Below are 15,059 nucleotides of genomic sequence, written 5' to 3' on the forward strand. Positions count from 1 at the left end.
TATTACAAGTTCTAGAAGACCCAGACTACTACACCCAGCTAAACTGCTTGCCACAGTAGAAGGAGGAATCAAAAATCCACCATGCTGTAAACAGGCTGAGAGAATTCAAGTCCACTAAAGCAGCCCTCCAGAGACTGCTGGAAGCCATACATGGAATGCAGAGAGGAAACAGCCAAGAGAGAATGGGACAAAATAATTGAAAATGTAAAGCCTCAAATACAAGACAGAACACAAACAGCAAAACGTCAAAGGTCAGATGACGTCAAAGGTCAGATGACAAAAATAGCATCAATAAATGCACACCTCTCCATGATGACCTTAAATATCAGTGGCCTCAGTTCACCCATCAAAAGACATGGGTTACTTAAATGGTTTAAACAAAAGCTATCTGTTTACTGACTATAGGAAACCCATCTTACCTTCATGAAAGGACCGATCTCCAAGTGGAAGGATGGGGTTGGGAGGGGGGGTGAGGAGTACCCTAAGAAATGAGGTCACCGGGTCTCAAACAAGCAGGTGCCGTCACCTCACTATCTGACAAAATAGACTTCAAATCAAATTCATCAGAAGAGATAAAGGGCACTCTGTTCTAGTCAAGAGAACAATTAACCAAGAAGATATTACAGTCCCAAGTAGATATTCACCAACATCTCAAACACACAGTTTGATAAACAGTATACTTCCAGACTTGAAGTCACAGGAGAACACTACTCAGTCACACACAGTAGGGTGGCTTCATTCCACCCTTTCTCCAGTAGATGGATCTTTGGAACAAGAAATAAATAAATAAGGGGCTGGGGACTTAGCTCAGTGGTAGAGCGCTTACCTAGGAAGCGCAAGGCCCTGGGTTCGGTCCCCAGCTCCGAAAAAAAGAACCAAAAAAAAAAAAAATCCAAGAAATAAATAAATAAACAGAGAAATAGTCATATTAAATGACGTCACATATCCAACAGATCTAGCTACAGATATCTGGAAATATTTCACCCAAGCATCATTCTACTCTGAAGCCCACAGAAAATTCTCCAAAACAGACCACATAACAGGCACTAAACAAATCTCAACAAATACAAAAAAACCAAACCAAACCAAACCAAAAAACCCTGAAATGATTCCATGTATTCATCTGACCACAGTGAAACAAAGCTTGGCACCAACAAGCAAAGAGTCTCTAGAAATTACATAAACTCACAAAGATTAAACATCATACTACAGAACAATGAGTGGGTCAAGGGAGTCAAGAAAGAAATGGTTCCAAAGGTGCTGAACAGGGAAGTGATGGGCAAATTAATTACAGGTGAAGTCTCTCTAGCGCTCAGACTCTAATGTACTAAAGTCATTTGAGATAATTTCATATTTCAAGTGAGGAGATGCCACTAACACCTGTGCCAGTTGAATGCTCACAGGGAAGACATCAGCTGCTCCTTCAAGGTGTTCCTTTCAGCTGTGCAATGGATACAACCACTGGGTGCAAGCCTGCGGGGGCACCTGACTTGCAAGTACTGTGTGAGCAGTAAAATGCTCACATAAACCCCGTGAGCTTGCCTTAGCATGGAAACCCAGCAGAAAGAATTCATTAAGTATGCTAATAAAAAAAGACTTGAGTGGATCCAGGTGTCTAAAAAGCTTTCCTGTGGTTAATGACATTTCAACGGGGCCTGGACAGAAAACCTATGATTAGCAGAGCATGCCTTCTCAGATGGGGAAGATGCTAGGAAAGTTTTGACAAGGCAGGGTACACCAGGACACTGTGTAGTTGAAAATGGCTGACAAATTTGCTGACACGTCTCAGAAGAGCACCCATGGGAAATGCTTATGTAAGTTTCTCAAATTTTTTATTAAGATCTAAAGATTCCAAAATCTTTCAAGGTAGAAAGATTAAAAAGACAATTAAAAATAATTAAAACGTTTTACATAAATATTGGAGCCCTCAAGTGAAGCCACTATAATAGGTCAACTGTTCAACATACAAGTGCTTATGACAATTTATTGCTAACCTAATTGAACAGATTTTTTTTCTTAACTCATTCAAATAAGTGAAGGTACTCAAGAATTAAAAATTGATTAAGGATCTAATAAACACAATTAAAAAAGCTCGTCTTGAGCATCATAATTGCAAATTAAAAGGTCAGGGGACAGAAAGTCACATGCTACTTTGAAAAGAAAAAACGAAGTAGATGGAATTAAAAAAAATAGATTTGCCTGAATAACACTGTTTGTACAATTCCATTTACAACATTAAAATTAAAACCTCAAAGCTTGTGGCCTGCATACACAGGGCAGTAGGATTAACTGCACGCAAATAATGGGCTAATTTTAGGGGAAGATTAGAGACAGCGAACGAGGAAATTGAAAATCGATGAGGAAGTCATGAAAGGTTTATAAAATGATCTAAATGAGGTCTCACATCTCACGGTAAGCACAGGAAAATTCTTAAGCCCTGGGCTTAAGATGGCAGAGAATGAATCCCAGAACCGCAACCTTCAACAAGCCTACAAAACTTACCAAAGGGAACAGACTAGAAGGCCTAGCATTTGTGTAGCATTTCACAGAAAAATAAAGTTCGTGCTTACTTATGATAAGTACCATTATTTGACATGAGAATGCTGGGTAGCGTGCAGTGGTCCTAATGTCACTTATCATCCCCTACTTAGCAGTCTGAAGCCGGGATGTAATGACTGGCATTTCACTGGCTCAATCTTGTCATCAAATCATCATGGAAGTGACTGCCTACTTAGTCACCTACTGCAATCAGTCACACATTACAGCTTTGCAGATTTTATGCAGAACTATTCCATTAATGGGCCCCTATTTTAAATCAAACCAAATTCAGCTGAGGTTACTTCTAAGAAATTGAGGCTTTTCAAGGACATCACCGTTGATGGTTTTATGACCCTGACAAGTCTGCTCCTTAGCACGTTAACTTTCATTTTTTAAAACGAAGTTTTAAATATTCTTCCACGTCCCTTAAAGACATGACAGTTAGGAGACTAAAAGGAGCACTATGCTGAGTTTAACTTGCTATAAATTGAAGACATCTGAGTTGATTCCATATCAACTCATATAGGAGATGACATAAGACAATTCCCCTCTCAGGCCATTGTCACTGTGCTTGAATAAAAAGTCCAGATAACTACATTTCTTCTAGACGGGATCAGGACAGGACATTCAATATGAACTAGTAACTGCTGGGCAGTATTACAATAATCTTACATAGACTTCATACCCACAAGGCTTTCCTCACAGAAAGAAATCCAATGTCACATGACTGTTTGAAGTACCCATTCTTGTGACATTATTATGACTGCAGTCAACTCTAACTTCCTTATGAGTAAAACATGGGTTTGTGAGAAATCAAAAGAATCTTCCACATTTTTTTTTTTTGAGACAGGGTTTCTTCGTGTAGCCCTGGCTCTCCTGGAACTCACTATGTAGACCAGGCTGGTCTCGAACCAGGAGATCCATTTGCCTTTGCCTCCAAATTGCTGGTATTAAACATGTGCACCACCATTGCCTGACTTCCACTTAAATTTTCAGTTGAAATATTACCTCTCAACCAGTGGTTCTCAACTTTCTTAATACTGAAAACATTTAATATAGTTCCTTATGCCGTGGTGACACCCCCAAACCATAAAACCATCTTCATAGATACTTCATAACTGTAATTTTGCTACTTTTATTAAACTTAATGTAAATATCTGTGTTTCTTGATGGTCCTAGGTGACCCCTATGAATGGGTGGTTCAACCTCCAAAAGGTTGTGACTCACAGGTTAAGAAATTCTACTCTGTACTATATAAACTAATTAGTCTTGTATGGTTAAGTAGCCACACAAAGTAATACAGACAGAGAGTGTGTTTATAATAGAGGTTATTAGTCTCAGGGTCTTATAATTAGGGAATTGCTTTATTTCTAAGCTATATTCCAGACGCTTTATTTATTTTTATTTTTAGACAGGACCTCATTAATCACCTAAGGCTGGCTTTGAAATAACTGTATAACTGAGACAGGCCTGGAACTTCGCTTCTTCCTGTCTCGGCCTCTTGAGTATTGGGATTATGAAAATGGACACCATGCCCACGTGGTATAATATCTCTTACAATTCACATCATATAGATGACATCATAGCCAAAACAGTGCTATGCAATGACGCATCCCCCGCATGTGGTTCTATTAGTCACTTGAAATATGAGTCTGAACTGAACTGTGTCATAAGCAGAACACATATGTTGGATGTTAAAGTTGTGTTAAAAAGTGCACTTGCTACCTTAACCATGGCTATATAACTCTGAATTAAAAGGTAGCATTGTATGTACCTAAGAGTGAACCATTGGTACAATTAAGCCTGAACCACTGTTACATTGTATGTACCTAAGCCTGAACCACTGTTACACTGTATGTACCTAAGCCTGAACCACTGTTACATTGTATGTACCTAAGTGTGAACCACTGATAATATTGTATGTACCTAAGTGTGAACCACTGTTATACTGATGTTGTTGGTTTACTTTCACTTCCTAATGTTGCCAAAAGAAAATTGAAAATTATCCATCACCTGACTTGGATTATTTTCATTGAGCAATGACAGTCCGACTGTTTAAAACAAAAAGATGATCCACTTGGCTGAGCATGATGACACAAACCTTCCATCTCAGTACTCAGGAGGCAGAAGCAAGTGAGCCAGAACTATATAGTGTTTCAAAAACAAACAAAACCAAAAAAAAAAAAAAACCCCACTAATAATCCTTTTATTAAAAGAAGCACCAATAGTTCTGGCTACAGGAAATGGAAAATGAGAGAGATATAGAATTTCACACATCAAAGATGGCAGAGAGGAAACAGCCATGTGCTAGAGATCTTTACACTGTGTTGTAAAATGTGGAAGTCATACTGGGAAACTGTTCGTTAACAAACACATATGCAGTACCCATGTTATACAGAACATAGGCTATCTATCAACTGGCATAATGATCGATTTCGGTGATTATTATTAAACTCTAAAATTAGCATTAAAATTAAACACTAAGTTTTATTACCTGTATTATTTTATTTTAGAGCCTAGCATGCTCTTTTCAAGTCTCATTGTTTATTCAATTGGGCATGTTACTGAGACTTTTAACATCAATAATTTAATTTAGCTTTTTATAACTCATCCATAAATTGAAAACATAGTTAAAATTTAAGCAGCTACGTCTGGGCACATATATGATATAGAATTATGTGTTAACATTTTAAATCAAGATGCTGATCTATATTTTAAATGAAGGCAAAGACCCATTGTCCTAGAAGAAAAAGGAATCCACTAAAGAGATTGCAACCTTACTGACCAGTCTGTTCACACAATTCATGTCCAAGGAATATTTAAATTTCTCCCTAAACATCTTTTAGTTTTCTAACATCATCCTTTTTTTTTTCAGTCTTCTTGGGATCAGATATTTTCTTTGGCTCTAAATCTCTCAAAAGTCAATGATTGGCTGGGGATGTAGTACAACAGGGCCCATAATGGGTAAAATTCAGGTTTTAATGCCATCATCATAAAAAATTGTGTGTTTTTTAAATTACTTTTTAGATGTTGTGATGTGATATGTGTGTGTGTGTGTGTGTGTGTGTGTGTGTATGTGTGTGTGCATTCCCTTGAGTATCATATCAAACAGTTTATAGGATTCTCCACAGAACCTCTGAGCTAGAGCAGTGGAGATCCCTATTCTATCGCAATGACAATAGATGCCTCTATGTTGAACACATTGACAGAGCATCAACCAAGCGTGGATCCTCATATAACTTCACTTCACCCCAAAGCTGAAGAAAATGCACGGCCCTTAAAATCACATGTAAACTCATCAGTAATGAATTTTTAGAGCAGAAAACCATGAAAGTAGAAAAAGATCACAGACATTTCCATGCATTCTGAGTAGACTGCATGGCATATCAAGAGCTGGGATGGCGCAGCACGAAGACTCACCTTCCGTCTCGGTCCCAGTCATAGACCTCCACTTTGATTGTTCTACCGGGAGAAAAATACACACATGAAAGCGGCTTAATAAAATGATACGATCTGATAATACAATATGAAAAGAATCTGATCTTAACCTACAAAATAAAATTTAGTTGCTTATTTTTAGAGCATATATGCTTACAAGTTTCACAAAGTAAATTGAAGGTGATTAAGCTAATTTTATCACTACAATTAAATTTACACGTAAAGTCGGTTTCAAGAATCTATATTGGTTCTTCAGTGTCTGGAGAAAGCATGTGGACTACATAGTTCCTCAGTGGAAGGTAGACAGACCCTCATCTCCCCTCTTGGAGGCCACTGTCTTGGCATGCATTACTTCTTGAATTCACACAGATTAGAGTCGCCTGAAGAGCTCATCGCACTGTGGCTTGCTAGACCTCTTTCCAAAGGCTCTGGTTCAACGGGTCTGATTTGGGGCCTGGGAACCTTAATTTCCCAAGGTGACTAGAGAGCGTTGATGTTCCTAATCAGAAAACACCTAAGAACTGCTTTCTTACAGAAATAATAAACCAGTTAAATAAAGTTAGACTCATCCCTCAATTACCATAGGAAACATGATAACACATTGCTTACAGTTCGTAGTGGGACATTGGTTAATAGAATAACCACCCTTGGCTGTGGTGGTGCAAGTGATGCTGGGTCAGCGAAATCAAGCATTCTGACCAGCCTGGGCTCCATAGCAAGGCCCTGTCTCAGCACTACCTAAAAGTAGTTTTAATTTTTTTGCTAAATACAAGTAGTAAGACTAGGAAACAGAAAAGAGATCGGAATTTTATTTTATTTATAATTCTAGTTTTGATTCTATAGAGGTGGGGTTTTTTTTATAAAAATAACCTACAATAAGCTTCCAATAAAGAAAAATTTCAGTATTATAAATCTTCAAGTGTGCTGGAAGGATCACAGGTTAGACCTTGTTAGCATGCCTTCTCTGTATCTCTGGGACCGTTATGGGCACAGTTATAGCTGAAATGCTTTTGAGGGCATCTAAGAAGTACGCTAGCCAATCAATGTCCTGCCCATAGTGGGCACCATGTGCTGCACTCTAGTAAGATAGAGGTGATGGCAGCTTGGGTCAGTGAGAGTTCATGAACCGTATTTAAACAGGAGGAGGTTAAAAGTTAAACTAGCATTCAATCTATTTTTAGCACTTACCACATGCTTCATGATCTTGAAAACAAGTCTAGTCAATCAAGTTTTAATTAGCTAACATTATGTCTATGGATTATCTCTAATCATTAGGGATTAAAATCAAGTTTAGTTGGGTGAAGATGTCACCTTCATAAAAATACAGTGCAGACTAGATCCGAGTTCCATGGACCATGAACATTCCCCATGCTCAGTCTGCATATGTCTCAGCTGTCTTACCTGTCATAATCCCCATTGCACAAGGCTCTCACTGAGATCTTGAAGGCTTGCCACACAGGGTTGAGAGTGTTTTTGACCACTTCTGTCTTGTGACAAATTGTAAAGCTGTGAAAAGAATTTTCAGTTATGAAGCTACATAGATAGATAGATAGATAGATAGATAGATAGATAGATAGATAGATAGATGTAATGACACAAATTACATATGTGCACATGTGTATGTGTGTGTGTGTGTGTGTGTGTGTGATTCAGTTATGATACATTATTTTTTTAGCCTTTCCTCTCCATTGGCAGAGTTAGTGTTGCACATTCTGGGCTGCCGCCACCTGTTTTAATACACAGACAGATTTACAAAATTGTGGGATTAGTTCTTTATAATATAAACAATGAGACATGTCAGTGTCTACCCTAGATAAATTTCTACAACTTCAACAAATCCCAATGCTGTTTTATAAAACCTGGAGGCACACAATAATCATTGGCTTTTGCAAATTTGCTTAAGGGACAGTCAAAGTTGATGTGATAATCCTAGAGTCACCAGAAGTGGAATTAAACAGCTTCACATTGGGGATTTTTCCTCCAAAGAAAAGTCTCGTCTGTTCAAGGAGACATTCATAATCCAGGAAGTGTTATGTTTTCTTTTAGTAATTATGTTCATTTATAGCACACAGTGTGTGGTTGTAAACATAGAACTCTCACTAGTTCAAATTCCACTGCCAGCAGAATGAACAACCTGAGCAGACTCTGTGTGGTCAGAAGTCTAGTCATGTAAGTGTAGGGCTGTGTACATGTGTATATTGTAGACAGAGTCCTACAAAAACATTCTGAGTAAACAGCCTGTCAGGATGCCTCAGTTGAAGTTCTGTATCAAACACACTACTTGGAAAGGGAAATTATTACCTAGTTATAAACAGAGGATAATGAAATCAACAGGAAATCAAGAAAATAGAAATTTGAATTATATACTGGAAAGACTTTTAATTACTGTTTCTGGTACTGAGTGTTCTGTTAGCTGAACTAGCAAATTTAGAAGTAGCTTCACATTTAAATAATCATAAAAAAACAAAGAAAAAGATCTTGCACGGGAAAATAAATGTAGAAGTATTTAAAATTTACTTTCACTGAACACTTATAAAAACAAAAGCTATACATATAAATGTTTTCTATGTTCATTAACACATGTTTTAATCCACATGATAAACTAGTTTTCTCTAAGTATAATATGTGAAACTACGTCTGTCTGAAGTGAGATTTGTCAATTTTAAGAATTAAGTTTTAATAATTTGCACATTGGAATGGTTTTACTTCTGAAAAAATAGATTTAATTTTATTAAAAATATCCTTTGTCTAAGCAGAACATTTTTTCATTAAAAAAGCACCATTAGATGTGTGATAAGCTGAAATCTTATGAATATAATTTTTTTTTTTTAGAAAAATAAGAGAACTCAGGGAACACACAGATCCATCAGAAGGACACAAGACATTAGGACTGACGAAGTTCTGTCTGCCTGATAACTTCTTCCTCACCTGGGAATAACTAACAGTTATGTTTAGAATGCCCTTTAGAATTTCTGTGTGGATAAACGATGTTCAGATGCAAAGTGCACACAACACTGACATCTCCAGCCATCTCTGTTATAAACACAGAAATAGTGGAGCAGGCTTAAAATTCATTTCCTTTGCTTCCAATTTCTAAGTAATGTTTTTCTCATTAACTAATGTTTTATTTTGTACTGTTAACAACAAACAAAAATAATGAGTAAAACAATATTAAAACTAGATAACAGTTAAGATCTCCTCACTCTTTGAGACTTAGGCATGAGTTCTTATCATAAGTTGCTCCTCTCAGGCCTGTGAGGTGGATCACCCCATTGATAGATCAGGAAACTGTACATGTTACCAGAGCCATTAAGTATCACATGATTTATTTCTTGGCAAGGGACTCTCAAGCATCTTCCTAGCTAGTAAGTTTTCTTGTAAATGCAGACAATACAATATCTATCACAGGAACCCAGAATCAAGCATTGATCCATAAACACACTCTGGACACACTCATCTAGTCATGGCTGGCAAACACACCACACTGAAACACTTCACTGAGGTGTAGACCCCAAGGACCTAAGAATATCATGGTAGGGGAGAATGCCATCCCCTCCCCCTCATCCAAAGCAAACAGTTTCCACTCAGTTCTATAGAAAATACATTTGTTAAGTCGGGTTTCTAAAACATGCCATTATCCTACGCTGTTGGAAGAAAAGCAAACTTTTATAAAAGGCAAGGAGGAAGCAGAAACTAATTCATATATTAAACATAAAACACAAATGGTTATCAAATTAGTTTTGAAATAGAACATCACACCCATCTTTAAAATATCAAGTATCGTATCCCATTGACTCATTTGAAGATCTCTGAAGGAAATAACAGCACAGAGAAGAGCATCAGCCGGACACTGAGTGGAGTCGAGGACACACCTACCTTCCGTCCTCATTGCTTCGATAAAATACAAGGAAAGGATCTGACTTCCCAAAGAAATCCTTCTTATCCAATTTGTTTGCACAGAACTGCATCAGGACGGCATCCTAAAAACAGAATTAATAATGCAGCTCAAAATCTGAGAAAGAAATAGCTAGAAACTACAGATCACAAACGAGGTTTGACAAGAAAACACATTTGTTACTTGGATGCCAGCAGCCAAGCGTCAGGAGCTGTAGAGGAAAGGCCATTACTTATTGAAGGAATAAGAGGCATTCAAACGTCCTGGAAACTTCATTCAAATGCCAGACAACTAGGATTCAGAAAGCTGCCCTTGCTGCTACCCACGCCCAAATGATCACATGCCAGATGACTCCAGGTTTTCACTGTCACACTGCCGTGTCTTCAGCCACATACATCATTACAATTCCTGATGACTCAGGACCTATTTAATGATCATCTGTGACATGGGAAATATTTAGTAAGCCGCTCTGACAGTCTAGTTGGGAGAAATTAGTTATAATACAGAAGCAGAGCGCGATGTATGAAAACAACACTACAATCACTTCTTTGGTGCTTGGGTTCAAGAAAAACAAAGCACCTTTCTTCCAGTGTGCAACATACTTATACATTTGTAACTCTTCCAGGCTGGACATTGTAAGTGTATTGCAAGCACTTAAACTCTGAGTAATCTCAAGGTACTATCTGGCTATCATTCGGAGGACATTAAACACCATTAAATGGAGCAGACTAAGTGTTTTTTTTTTAATGGTAGAAAATCTATAAATTTTAAAACCCAAGTCAATACGTTGAAGGCTTTAGTTTTTTGTGCATGTGAACTTCATATAGAAGCATTGAATCTATATGACTCTTGTTCTTCCCTCCTCCAACTTCTGTGTCCTACCCCTCCCTCCCCAAATATATATATATATATATATATATATATATATATATATATATATATTTTAAATTATTGTTACAAGTATACACAAATGTCCTTACATGTATAAAAGCACATGCCTACGCATTTATGTAGCTCACTGGGTCTATCTTGCATTACTCCTTTGCACATATGCTCAGGGGCTGACCACTTGAAAATAGACAAAATATGAGGCAACTCATCTTGAGGAGAAAATAACTCTCCTTCTTTTACAGCTATTGATCGCTGGTAGCTCTTCCTCTAGCTGGCGCCCTGACTGGTGCTATCACTAAGACAGTCTTGTTTAGGCTACCATATTGTTGGAGTCCCAGTATTTTTCGTATGACACCCATTTACCTGAAAATTTAGTGATTTCATTTATTTTTTAGTACAACTAAGTAGAGTTTCATTATGCATTTGGATCACGTTTTCACTGTACACCGTGGGTTGAAGGACGGGCGAGCTATTTCTACTTCCTAGTTATCGCGGACACAGCAGCAATGAGCATGGCTAAACAAGTGTCTGTGGAGTAGAGTTCCAGGTCCTTCGGGTATGTGACAGGGAGTCTTGTAGCTAACTCATAGGCTAGTTCTGCCTTTAGGCTATTGCTGAAGTTTACCTAACATTAACAATTGTGTTAGAAATTTTATGTCAACTTGACACAAGCTAAAGTCATCTAAGAGAAGGGAACTTCAATTAGGAGATGGCCCCAAAAGATCATGCAGTTAGGGAACTGTCGAGCATTTCTTAATTTTTGAGAATGCTCTATGCTGATTTCCATAATGGCTGTACAAGTTTGCTCAGAGCAAATGAGCATCCCTCCGCCCCCGATTTCCTCAACATCCATGCAAACATCTGTTGTCAGTTGTTTACTTGACCTTGGCTATCCTGATCAGGATACGATGAAATCTCAAGGTAATTGTAATTTTCATTTCTCTGCTAAAGGCGACTTGCACTTTTTGAGATATTTCTTAGACATTTTTCGCTTCTCTTCTTGGGAATTCTATTCACATCTATTTCCCGTTTTTAATTGTGCCATTGATTTTTCTTGAATCTATGTTTTTTTGAGTTCTTCATATAGTCTGGCTATTAATCCTTCATCAGATGTATAGCTGGCAGAGATTCACTACCATTCTGTGGGCTTCCTCCTCAGTCAATTAAGAGTTCTCTTTTGGTTTTACGTGGTCTCATTTGTCAATTGGTAGCTTTAATTCCTGTGCAAATAAAGTCCTATCCAAAAAGTCATTTTCTATTCCTTTTGGGTATTACATTTTCCTAGCATTATCAATTTTGCTGGAAATTTTATTTCAATTTGATATAAGCTAAAGTCATCTGAGAGAAGGGAAGTTAGAAGATGCCCAAAAAGATCATGCAGTTAATGAAGCCTGTAGAGTATTTTATTAATTAGTCATGGATTGGGGATAGCACATCCCATTTGTAGATGGCGCCACTGCTGGGTTAATGTTGCTTCTGGATTCTGTAAGAAAACAGACTGAGCAAGCCAAAAATGGCATGTCAGTAAGCAGCACTCCTCCATGACTTTTGTATCATCAGCTCCTGCTTCAAGTTCCTACCATGCCTGAGCTCCTGTCTTGACTGCCTTCAATGATGGGCAGCAGTGTAGACGTTTAAGCTGAATAAACCCTTTCCTCCCCAACTTGCTTTTGATCGTGGTGCTTCACTCTGTGCATAGTAACCCTTAACAAATATGCCAGTGTTTCGGGTTTCTCAGAGAGGCCTTTTATCCACATGGGCTGATCTGTGTGTAGAGTGTGAGATATAGCTTTGATGTAATTATTTTCAATGTTTGCCTTCATGGCCAAATACAAGATGGCTGCAGTTACGTGCACTGATGTTTGGGCCTTCTGTATCGTTCCATTGATCTACATGCCTATTTTCGTGGCACTGCCATTTATTTTATTACATACTATCTGTAGCGTAGCTTGGAATACGGCATGGTGATCCTCTAGCATGGTTCTCTTGGCTCAGAATTGCTTTATCTATCTAGAGTGTCTTGTGCTCTCATGTAGAGTTTAGGACTTTTTGTTTCTTTATATGCGGAGAATGTCGTGGGAATTTTCATTGGGATTGCACTGAATGTATAAAATGCTTTTAGGAGGATAGTGGTTTTCATATTAATTATACCAACCAATGAGCATGTGACCTTTCTATCTTCTAGTGTCTTCCTGAACCTATTTCTTCAGAGATTTAAAGTTTCCCTTACAAAGGTCTATTGCCTCATTGGTTAGGATTATTCCTAAATGTTTCTTTGTTGAGGCTATTAGGAATGGGAGTATGTGCACCATCTCTCTCAGGGAGATGATTGTCTGGATATGAAAAGTTTACTGACTTTTGTGACTTGAGTTTGTATCCTACTACGTTACTCAAAGTGCTATACATAGTTTCTGAGGTAAACCTTGGGTTTTCATATAGAGTTATCTAGAAATAAGGATAATTGGACTTCTTTTTTTTATTTATATCCCTTTATTTCCCTTCTTATGGCTGGTTGCTCTACTTAATCATTATACTAAAAATGAGTGAGGATAGTGGACATTCTTGTGGACATTGTTGTTGATGAATTTTTTTCATTTTATGATGATGTTAGCGATGTGTTTGTCTTATATGGCCTTATCATGTTGAGTATGTTCCTCCCAGTCCTCTTCTCATGTTTACCATGAAGGCATACTGATTTGTTAAAAGCCTTTCCTGCATTTATTTAAGATGATCATGTGATTTTTGTCTTTGAGTCCATTTATATGATTTATTGCATTTTTTGAGATACATATGTTGAGGCTTCCCAATATCTCTCCAATAAAGCTGACTTGGTCATTATGGGTGTGATCTTTTTCTGGAGTTCTCAACCAGTAGGTTACAACCAATTTGGGGGCCACATAGATAATCTATATATTAGATATTTACATTATGATTCATAACAGAAGCAAAACTATAGTTATGAAATAGTAACGAAAATAATTTTATAATTGGTGGTCACCACAGCTGATGAAAGGCATTAAAGAGTTGCCGCATTAGGCAGTTCACAAGCCACTGTTAGACATTGACTGGTATTTTCAAGTTGTTTTTTTTTTTTTTTATATTTGCAGATAGAGACCCACTGTTTTCCTTTTTTTGTTATACTTTAGCTGGTATTATTATTAGAGTGATATTTCATAGAAAAAGTTTGGAAATGTTCTCTCTGATTCTTTTCTTTTTCTTTCTCTCTCTCTTTTTTTTTTTTTTTCTTTTTTTTCTGAGTAACTGAGTAAGTGTTGTTTGTAGTTTTTGGAAGTTTGGTAGAAATCCGCTTTGGATCCAGCTGGGCCAGGCTTTTTTAGTCAAAAGGATTTTATTGTTGCTTTAATCTCCTTTTTTTATGGGTCTGTTTAGGTTGTTGATCTAAGAAGCCTTGGATGAATCTACAAGTTTTTCACCTCTTTTATATTTTCTATGTTACCAGAGTGTAGGTTTTTTGAAAGTATTCCCTTAAATATTCTGAATTTCTCTGGCATCTGTCCCTGTTTGTTTCTAATTCGGTGAATTCAGGTCTTTTGGTTAACTGGGCCAAAGGGTCTGTCGATCCTCTTAATCTTGTCCAAGAAGTAGCTCCTAGATTCACTAATTCTTCATATTGTTTTATTTGGTTTTCTTTCATTGACTTCTGTTTATTATTCCTTGCTGTCTACTGGGTTTAGGTTTGGTTTGACTTGGCGTTGGCAAAAATCTTAGGTTGCACCATTAAGTCATTATGTGCGTGAGTGCATGCATGCGCATGTACACACATGTTTATGCGTGTGTGTGTGTGTGTGTGTCTGTGTGTCTGTGAGAGAGACAGACAGAGAGAAAGAGAAAGGAGAAGGGGGGTCTATTTTCAATTTCAGGATATCTCTTTCTTTCTTGACTTCTTCATGGGCCCAATCACCTTTCAGTGACGTGTTGTTTAATCTCCATGAATTCATGAAATTATTACAGATACGTTTGCTATTGATGCTTTAAGCCCTATAGCATTATGGTCTGAGAAGATGTGTAAAATTATTTCAATTTTTTTAAAATTTGTTTTCTGTTTCCATCTGTATTTATTTTTGGTTCTTTTTTTTTTTTTCTTTTTTTTTTTTTTTCGGAGCTGGGGACCGAACCCAGGGCCTTGCGCTTCCTAGGTAAGCGCTCTACCACTGAGCTAAATCCCCAGCCCTGTATTTATTTTTGGAAAAACCCCTTGGGCGGATGATTAGGATGTACACTCTTTGGTGTTTGAGTGAAAAATTCTGTAGATTTCTGTTGGGTATATGTGATGAAT

At 37.5% G+C, this 15,059-nt stretch overlaps 1 protein-coding gene across 4 annotated transcripts in view; it reads right to left on the bottom strand.

Annotated features, from left to right (window-relative positions):
* Positions 1-15,059, bottom strand: part of Cpne8 (copine 8) — a 174,197-nt gene that overhangs the window by 64,057 nt on the left and 95,081 nt on the right. For all 4 annotated transcript variants that reach the window (XM_063263951.1, NM_001108750.1, XM_039079639.2 and 1 more), the window contains 3 exons: positions 9,853-9,956; positions 7,378-7,482; positions 5,959-6,000 (listed from right to left, as the gene is read on the bottom strand). In XM_063263951.1, coding sequence (XP_063120021.1) covers positions 5,959-6,000; positions 7,378-7,482; positions 9,853-9,956 — 251 coding nt within the window. The remainder of the gene's footprint in view (positions 1-5,958; positions 6,001-7,377; positions 7,483-9,852; positions 9,957-15,059) is intronic.

This window comes from Rattus norvegicus, chromosome 7 (assembly GCF_036323735.1).
Source record: "Rattus norvegicus strain BN/NHsdMcwi chromosome 7, GRCr8, whole genome shotgun sequence".
In the NCBI taxonomy this organism is placed as follows: domain Eukaryota; kingdom Metazoa; phylum Chordata; class Mammalia; order Rodentia; family Muridae; genus Rattus; species Rattus norvegicus.